Genomic DNA, 9,279 nt, shown 5'->3' on the forward strand with positions numbered 1-9,279 from the left:
GTGGAGCGGGGAGGACTGAGGGTTAAGAAAGGTACTCGGAGGAAAGGGGGTACGGCTGGGTCTGGGACGGGAGGGATGTGGGCGGGGCACAGATTGGAGAAGTGGGGAGTCCCTGGGACCGAGCATGGAGGCTTGGGGGGTAAGAGGGACCCTACCCTAGAAGCAAGGCGGGCGCGGTTGGTACGGGGACCAACAGAGGCAGGGACCAAGGACAAGAGGGTGTCCCCTACCTACCTGCCGGTCGACCCCGCGGGCACCTGCAGGCTCGCCACTGGGTCTCCCCCAGGGGCCCTCGGCGGGGCGAGGCGGGGCGGGGCGAGGCGGGGCCGGCCCAGAGCACGTGACGCCCGGGCTGCGCCCCGCCTCCGGCGCGTGCGCGCTCCGACACCCCATTGTTGGGCCGCGGCGCGACGTCACGCGAGGCGGGGCCGGGGCGGGGCGCGGGGAGGCGGGCGGGCGGGAGGAGGGAAGGAGCTCCCGCCGCCGCCGCGCCCGGGCCCGGCCCGCAGCCCCGCCGCCGCCTCCAGGAGCAGAGAGTCGCCGCGCAGACCCGCCCCCGGCCGCCGCCCGCGCCCCCCGCTGGATGCCGGCGGCCGGCGGGCGCGCTCGCACAGGCGGAGGGCGGCCGGGGCGCGGGCGGCGGGGCCCGGGGCGGCCGGAGCGGCAGCAGCGCGCGCCTGAGCGCTAGCCGGCCATGCCCGGCTCCGTCCCCCAGCCCGACGGCGACGAGGGCGCGGGCGGCGCGGCGGGGCCCGGCGGGGCGGCCGGCGGAGACCCCAGCCCGGGCTCCGAGGAGGCCGCGCCTCGGCCGCCGCCCGAGCCCGACGACGCGGCCGCCGCCGCCGCCGCGCTGCGCCTGGCGCTCGGCCAGCTGTCCCTGCTGGGGCTGGGGGCCGCGGGCCACGAGGACGATGACGAGGGGGCCGGCGGTGGCGACGGCGGCGTGGGGGGCGCGGACGGCGGGGCCGCCCTGGACCCCGCGCCCCCCGACGGACCGGAGCCGGGCGCGCCCCTGGCCGCGGGCCCCGCGGGGGCACCGGGGCCGCTGCAGCTTCTGGAGCCGGACGTGAGCCCGCCGCCGCGGCCGTCGCCGCCCGACGTGTTCGCGGGCTTCGCGCCGCTCCCGGGGGCGCTGGGCCCCGCGCCGCTGCTGGCCGACCAGATGAGCGTGATCGGGAACCGCAAGAAGAGCGTGAACATGACCGAGTGCGTCCCGGTGCCCAGCTCGGAGCACGTCGCGGAGATCGTCGGCCGCCAGGGTGAGTGCCGTCGGGCCCGGCCCAGCCCCGCCGCGCGCGCCACCGGCCGGCCGGACACGCCCCGGCCTGCCCGCCCGCCAGCCTGCCTGCCCGCCCGGCGCGGCGGGCGCCTTTGTGCCTTTGTCCTGTGGCCGGCCGCCGGCAGAGCCGGCGCGGCCCGAGCTCCTCCCTCCGACCCTCCCCTCCCCTCCGCGCCGCCGCTGCCGCTGCCTTTGTCTGCGGCACCGCCCAAGCCCGAGCCCTAGTCGGGCCTGGGCTCTCCCGGGCCAAGGGACCCCGCTGCTGGGCGCGCCGTGCCCAAAGCTGCCACGGGCCGGGCGGGGTGGGGTTTGGGGCTCGGGACTAATGGCCATACAAAGAGGGGTCTGCGTCCACGGCCAGCGTCCGGGACCTTGACGGGGGGTGGGGCAGTTCAGCAGACCCCACTGTGAGCTGGAGGTCCTGCCAGGGACTTGGATGTGCGTGAAGGCGCCCGATCAGAAGCTGGGGTGCTTTGGCAGATTGTCCCTGTGGCTACCCCATTGTTCCCTTTGTTAGGGCGGTGGGCCTGAGTTTTGCCTGGTGACATCAAGCCAGCCGCTGCTCATTGGCCCTGGAGGGGCCCGGAGGTGGGGGCGGTGGGCAGTGCTGGTCCCAGCACGCACACACCCACCTCCCACCAGTCAACTTCTCCTGGGTCACCCCACCCAACGCTGGCCCCCTCCTACCACCCCTTGGTTCTGCAACTTGGGGTGCAGCTGGGCGGGGCTCCAGGAAGGCTGCTGACCACTTAGCCACGATGGGGGTGAGTTTCAGTGGAAAGGTCATCTGTCACCCTTGTCATGGGCAGAGGACCCCAGGGTCCAACTGGCAGGGCAGCCCTTCCCTCTGGCAGGTGGGTGGGGCAGCTCGGTCAACCAGCCCCGCCCTCAGGGATGCTGGTGGGGCCACCCTGGAGACCTGTGGACATAGGACCCCCACGAGCAGGACAGGCCATTCTCAGCCTTGCTGGGTGTCCCAGGGGTATCACTGCATGGCCCTGGGTAGCCCGGTCAACCCCTGGAATAAGACAGCTTACTTGCCCCAAGTGTTGGGGAGCCCAGAGTCCTCAGCTTGCCAGCCGGCAGGGAAAGAGGAGGGATTCCTGATTTGCATGTGATTTTGTGTGACCCAGTGCCTTAGGGTTCTTTGTGATACATTGGGCGGAAGGGCCACAGGCTTGACCCCAGCTTTGGGCCTGCTGTGATCTTGATTGGCTGACAAGGGTGAGCCCTGTGTCACCTGGGGGAGGGCAGGCTCTGGGGATGTAGTGGACCCCTGGAGCTCACCCTGCCCGCCACGGTGACCCTGTGACCTGGGTGGCCGAGACTCAGCGCCTCCCTCATGGTCTTTGTGAGGTGTCTTGGCCACAGTGCTGTGCCGGGAGGGCAGCCCAGGTGCCAAAGCAGGTCAGCAGGTCAGCATCTCCAGCTGTAGAACCATCTCCAGCTCCCAGCTTCCCCACCCAGCTCTCAAGAGTACCCTTCAAGACATCCTGTGTTCCAGCTCCGGTCACCGCCACACCCCCCTCTCAGGGTCTCCACCTAAGGGCTGTTCCCCCAATTCCTCATGCTCCTAGGGGCTCAGAGAACACCCACCTGGCGCCAGTTCACAGCCTGTTCTCAGACTTTCCCTCCGTACTCCAAGCCCTTGGAGGGGGCCGGAGGGGGGTGGGATGGGGGGACGGATGATATGGTAGAAACGGCATCCTAGTGGGTGAAGTGTCTGCACCAGGACACCTGCTGGCAAGACCCACTCCACAACCCGTTCCCTCACAAGCTTGCGTTCACACACACTCACTGTCTCTGCTGAAGGCCCACTGTGTGCTGGGCCCTGTGACAGGCTCACCGATGCCCCCAGCCAGACCCTGCTGCCTCTGTCCCAGGCTAAGGTGCCCACCCTAGTGTCCCTAGCTCTCTGCCCATGTGGAGGGAGGCCGGGTGGGTTGGGAAAGAACTTTCTACTCCCACACTGGAGTCGTGCAGCAACTGGGAGCACCCACTTCACAGGCAGACACCAGGAGGTGTGAGGGGGCCCTGTAGCCAGTCCAAAGGCCGGCTGGCTGTGCCTGAGCCCTCAGGCCCTCCTCTCCCCCCAGCACTCTGGGTGCAGGAGCCAGGCTGCTCATGAGTGGGTCCACAGCACCTTGTCTAGCGCCTGCTGGCTCAACTGCCTTGGCGTCGATACCGACCCCATAGGACAGGGTAGAACGGTCCCTGTGGGTCAGCAGTTTGAGCCCACCAGCTGCTCAGTGGGAGAAATATGGGGCTTTCTGCTCCTGTAAAGCACTACAGTCTCGGGACCCACAGGGGCTGTGAGGCGGCTTCCACTCCATGGCAGCAAGTTGGTTGTTGAGTTTGTGTGTAGGGAGCGTGTGCAGTTGGTTGGTTCGAGCCAGGTGAAGGGAGTGTGTGGAGTTGGTTGGTTGGAGCCAGGTGAAGGGAGACGTGGAGTTGGTTGGTCGGAGCCAGGTGATGGGAGACGTGGAGTTGGTTGGTTGGAGCCAGGTGAAGGGAGACATGGAGTTGGTTGGTGAAGCCAGGTCAAGGGAGACGTGGAGTTGGTTGGTCGGAGCCAGGTGAAGGGAGACGTGGAGTTGGTTGGTTGGAGCCAGGTGAAGGGAGACGTGGAGTTGGTTGGTCCACGCCAGGTGAAGGGAGATGTGGAGTTGGTTGGTCCACGCCAGGTGAAGGGAGCCTTCTCACTTTGCAGCTATTGAAGGTGTGCCCATCACAGCACACCCCGGTGGCCCGGTCACTCCCACAGCAGTTCTTGGAGCTGTGCGGTCATCCTCACCCTCCCTGCTAAGCTGTTGCTCCCCAGGGGCGGTCAGCTCACCGCCCTTCAGCTTCTGGTCCACCCTCTTGAGTTGCCACTGTCCTGCTCACTGGCTCAGGCCTTCAGAAGAACCCTGGCGGTCCACTGAGTTCATGGCAGCCGGCCCTGTAAGACCATGAGCTGGTCTATCGCACGCTTGGTGGTACCTTGGCAGAGCAGAACTGCAGCCTCCCCTCCCCCCGGATTTCAAGGCCCTGACGTTTCAGGACGTCATAGCCCAGTTCTTCCCTGACGCCCCTCTAGGTGGACTCAGTGGCCAAGCTTTTGGTTGAAAGGGTCACCTCGGGGCGACAGGCAGGGCACCTTGAGGGCAGTGAGACCCTATAGGGAGTCCTGGCCATACACCATGATGCATTTGTCAAAATCCACACTGGGGGGGGGTATGGTGGCGCAGTGGGCTAGATGTGATGTGGGGCTGCTATCCATAAGGTGCCATAGTTCAAGCCCCTGGCAAGAAAGAGGAGACTACCTGCCCCGTCCACCACCACTAGAGATTTATGCAGACTCCCTGCCCCCCAGTTGATGTCCAATGACAGCCAGGGTGGCTATGAATCAGAATCCTTATGGGTCAGAAAGTCTTCTTTCTGGGGAGCGGAGGGTGGTTTTGAACTACTGGCATCTGGGTACCCCATTAGGCCACAGCCTTGGAGACCCTACGGGGCAGTTCTGCTGTGCCCTCCGGAGGCACCCAGTGTTGGAATGGACTTGACAGCAGTGGGTGGGAATGCCTTCAGGACTCAGGACTGGAGGCTGGTGTGGGGCTGGGTGGGCAGGCTGTGGGGGCCAGGCCAAGCCCGCTGACCTGGTGTCCCTCCGCCCACAGGCTGCAAGATCAAGGCCCTGCGTGCCAAGACCAACACCTACATCAAGACGCCCGTGCGCGGGGAGGAGCCTGTGTTCATCGTCACCGGCCGCAAGGAAGACGTGGAGCTGGCCAAGCGCGAGATCCTGTCCGCCGCCGAGCACTTCTCCTTGATCCGCGCCACGCGAGGCAAGGCCGCCGGGCTCCCTGGCGCCGCGCAGGGGCCCCCCAACCTGCCGGGCCAGACGACCATCCAAGTGCGCGTGCCCTACCGCGTGGTAGGGCTGGTGGTGGGGCCCAAGGGCGCCACCATCAAGCGCATTCAGCAGCGGACGCACACCTACATTGTCACGCCGGGCCGGGACAAGGAGCCCGTGTTCGCCGTCACGGGCATGCCCGAGAACGTGGACCGCGCGCGCGAGGAGATCGAGGCGCACATCACGCTGCGCACGGGTGCCCTCGCCGACCCCGGTGCCGACAGCGACTTCCACACCAACGGCACCGACGTCTGCCTGGACCTGCTGGGCGCCAGCGCCGCCGGCCTCTGGGCCAAGGCCCCCAACCCCGCCCGGCGGCCCTCGGCGCCCACGGGCAGCCTGCGCGGGGACCCCGAGGCCTTCTACGCGGCTGGCCGCGCGGGGCCCCCGGTGCCAGACACGGGGCCCTCCAGCCCCTACGGCAGCTCGGGCAACGGAGGCTTCACCTTCGGGGGCGACGGCCCGGGGGCACCCGCCGCCCCCGAGGACTGTGACCTCGCCTTTGACTTCCTGGCGCTGGACCTGACGGTGCCCACCACCGCCACCATCTGGGCACCCTTTGAGCGAGCCGCGCCCCTGCCGGCCTTCAGCGCCTGCTCGGCAGTCAACGGGGGGCCGGCCTCGGCCGCCGCCCGCCGCCCCAGCAGGACCGCCACCCCCCGCCACTCGCCCACGCTGCCCGAGCCGCTGGGCGCCCTGCCCTGGCTGCCCGCCCAGGCCCCGCGCGCCTCCTTCTCCAACAGCAGCGGCTTCGCGGCCCCGGCCCCGGCGCTGGACTCGGGCGCCTGCGAGAGCGGCCGCAAGCCGGCGGCGCCCGCGGCCACTCAGGAGTGCGTGGTGTGCGCCGAGGGCCAGGTGATGGCGGCGCTGGTGCCCTGCGGCCACAGCCTCTTCTGCATGGACTGCGCCCTTCGCATCTGCGGCAAGCGGGAGCCCCACTGCCCGGCCTGCCACACGCCTGCCACCCAGGCCATTCATATCTTTTCCTAGCCGGGGGTCGCGGGGCGGCCGGGGGCGGGGCCGGGCGGGGGCACGGGCACGTCCGTCGGTGCTTCCGGTCATGCTTTAACTCCGTCCCAGGCGTGGAGGCTGCGGAACAGCAGGCCAGCTGTGCGAGCGAGCTTCACGAGTAGCAGTATTGCGTTGATAGGTTCCAATAAACGAGAGAGGACAAGTCCTTTTGCACTTTTTATTTAAGGCCCGCCCCCCTGCCCCTACCTCCTCTTCTCCCCCGGGGGTGACCTCCTCTTTTTTTTTTTTTTTAAAGAAAACAACAAAAATCAGATTATTCCGCCGAGTCCCTGTGGGCGGTTTTTTTATGTACATAGCCGTTTTATGGCCTGACAGCGTGTGTTCCCAAAAAAGCAAAGTCTGAGGCATTTGTACACCTTTGGGGGGACCCACCCGGCCCCATTTTGTACATCAGCTGCTGGGGCCAAAGCGGGGAGGTCAGGGACCCAGGGGGTGGGAGTCCCCCATCCAGAGATTTTTACCTTTTTTTAATTATTAACACACAACATTGGTTTCTCTTGTTGGTTTTTTACAATTTTTAAAAAGATGCTCAGTTTTTATGTTTTGTTGGGGTTTTTATTTTTTGTGTTTGTTTGTTTTTATTTTTTACCTCCTGTGTATATGTAGGGAATTTATAGGGAAATATGTACTTTATGGAATAAATTTTAAGAACTAAAATATATTTTATTTTAAATAAAATAACGGACCTTTGATCTTACAGCTAAATCACTGATTATATATTTGCTGAGCCGACTTAAAGGGTGAAAGAAAATTGTATCAAGAGTTTTATTTTTTGACTTCAAAGCCTTCTTAATAAAGTCTTTTTACTACCTGTGAGCTGGTGGCCCCCGAGTGGTCTGTTGGGGTGGGGGGGAAGCTGGAGACACCAGGGCAGGGTGGAGCCTCTCAGGACGGGTTGGGGGCACCGGGGCTGCAGGAGGGCTGGGAGCCGGGATCTGAGATGCTCAGAGCCAGGGTGGGGGGTACTCTGACGTGGCATCAAGGGACGGGAGTACTAGAGCCAGGCTTGGGGACCCTCAGGGTCCAGATACGGATGTCACCTGGGGTTTGGGATGTGTACACCTGAGACCCTGGGAGCCAGGCCCTGCCATTCCATTTCCAGGCAAGAAATTGGGGCTTGGACTTGACTTGATTCTTTCCCAGTAACAAGGAACAGGCACTGAGGGAAGCCCCTTCCAGGGTCTCAAGTTGTACCTCTGGGAGACAACCCTTTGGGGGAAGCCAGGTGGAGCATAGCTGGGCATCCACCTGGGGTATCTGCCCAGGGTCTTGGAGTGGGGAGTCTGGGCCCTCACTGTCTCCTGGGGCTGGTGGTGGGTGGACAGTTCCTGGGGGTGGGGGCAGAGCGTCCACATGTGGACCATCCAGTCAGTGGTCAGGAGAGACATTCCAGATGGAGGGGAGGACACACCTGAATGTTGGAGACGTGGGGCCAGGGTGGAGGGGTGGAGAAGCGAGGACATGGTGTCTGGGAATTTTCTAGAGAAACAGAACCCCGGGGTGAACAGAACCCAGGAGGTTGGTGTTTCAAGCCCACCCAGAAATGCCTCAAAAGAAAGGGCTGGCAGCCCCCAAACCAGCCTTTCAAAACCTATAGAGCACACTTGTGCCAACACACACACAAGGTTGTCACAAGTCAGCCGACAACTTTGTTTTGGGGGTTGCAAGTGTAATGTGTAAGAGTATTTGAAGGCTGGCTTCTATGCCTGCGGGACACAGCACTGACCAAGAGCTGGCTTGGGAGGAAGGGTGGCAGGAACAGTGGCATGCCCAGAAATGGACAGAGGTCCTGGTCAGGGCGGTCCACACGAAAGGGAAGAGACAAATGCTGCAGAGACTGACCAGCATAGGTGGCAGGCTGGTGGCCCCAAAGGCATCCCTGTGCTCACTCAGCAACAGGGCCCTGCTGACTGGTGGCACGAAGGGTCTTGATTGAAGTGGGAGATGTTCCTGGATCACCTGGGGGGATCCAGGGGTCACAGGGGCATGATGAATGGGTCAGTCAGGAGACGTGGGGATGGAGCAGACTGTAAGGTTCTCTGCTTTGGCCCTGGAAATGCAGGAAGGGCCATTTGCTAAGGACTGGGGAGTCTGCTACTACCACCAAGTCCATCTGACTGAACAATCCCATAGGGCAGCATAGAACTGCATAATGGAGTTTCCGAGGCTGTTAACCTCTACAGGAGCAGACAGCCTCATCTTTCTCCCAAGGAGTAACTGGTGGATTTGAACCGCCGATCTTGTGGCTAATTACCCAACATGTAACCAACCCACCGCAGCACCAGGGCCCCTTTCTCAAAACTCACCATGATGCTGACTCACAGGGATCCTATAGGACAGGATAGAACTTCCCCTGTGGGTTTCCAAAACTGTAACTATGGGAGTAGGAAGCCTCATCTTTCTCCCATGGAGCAGCTGGTGGTTTCACACTACTGACCTGTAGTTAGCAGTCCAACTTGTAACCACTCTGCAACCAAGGCTCCTTCAGGGCCCCTTTAAAAGCTGGAAAGGCAAGTGACAATTCTAACCACCTTGACTGTAGGATTTCTGATCCAGATGCTGGAAGGTAAGGCATTCACTTTGTTGAAGCCACAGAATGTGAGGATGTGTCCCAACAGCAGGTAGGACCTGCTTCTGCCTCGGCTCGACCTCTAGACAAATGTCTGATGCCCGGGCCTGCAGGAAACTGGCAGAATGAGCCAGGGGCACCTAGGGGTGTCAGAGTTAAAGACGTGCTAAAAAAAAAAAACCCACCCTCAATATTTGGCCTACATGAGAGAAGCCCAGGAGCCGATCCAAAGAGCCCCCACTGCCCTGGAAATTACAGTCAAATAGAGAATTGTCATTTAGTATAAGTAAGTATATTGTATGTCCCATGCAATATGTGGGATATGTTAGTCAGAGTTCTCTAGAGAAATAAAACTAGGACACTAATGATTATATATATATATATATCATAAGAAATAAACAGTTAATTAAGCTATAGAGCAGTACAAATGGTTCAGTGCAACTCATTTCCGTGAGACAGCTAATACACTGGCAGTCCTTCAAAGTCTTGAGGGCTGCCGGGTAG

General features: G+C 62.5%; 1 protein-coding gene across 1 annotated transcript; it reads left to right on the plus strand.

The window, feature by feature from the left end:
* Window positions 1–679: 679 nt before the first annotated feature.
* On the plus strand, window positions 680–6,454 carry MEX3D (mex-3 RNA binding family member D). Its single transcript, XM_075544579.1, has 2 exons — window positions 680–1,259; window positions 4,939–6,454. Exons 1-2 carry the CDS (start codon window positions 695–697, stop codon window positions 6,162–6,164), a joined length of 1,791 nt encoding a protein of 596 aa, XP_075400694.1. The 5' UTR covers window positions 680–694; the 3' UTR covers window positions 6,165–6,454.
* Window positions 6,455–9,279: the final 2,825 nt, after the last annotated feature.

This window comes from Tenrec ecaudatus, chromosome 1 (genome assembly GCF_050624435.1).
Source record: "Tenrec ecaudatus isolate mTenEca1 chromosome 1, mTenEca1.hap1, whole genome shotgun sequence".
In the NCBI taxonomy this organism is placed as follows: domain Eukaryota; kingdom Metazoa; phylum Chordata; class Mammalia; order Afrosoricida; family Tenrecidae; genus Tenrec; species Tenrec ecaudatus.

Coding starts and splice junctions, on each gene's coding strand:
- MEX3D (XM_075544579.1), top strand. CDS start 695: ATGCCCGGCTCCGTCCCCCAGCCCGACGGCGACGAGGGCGCGGGCGGC. Junction 1,260..4,938: donor GGAGATCGTCGGCCGCCAGG/GTGAGTGCCGTC, acceptor CTCCGCCCACAG/GCTGCAAGATCAAGGCCCTG.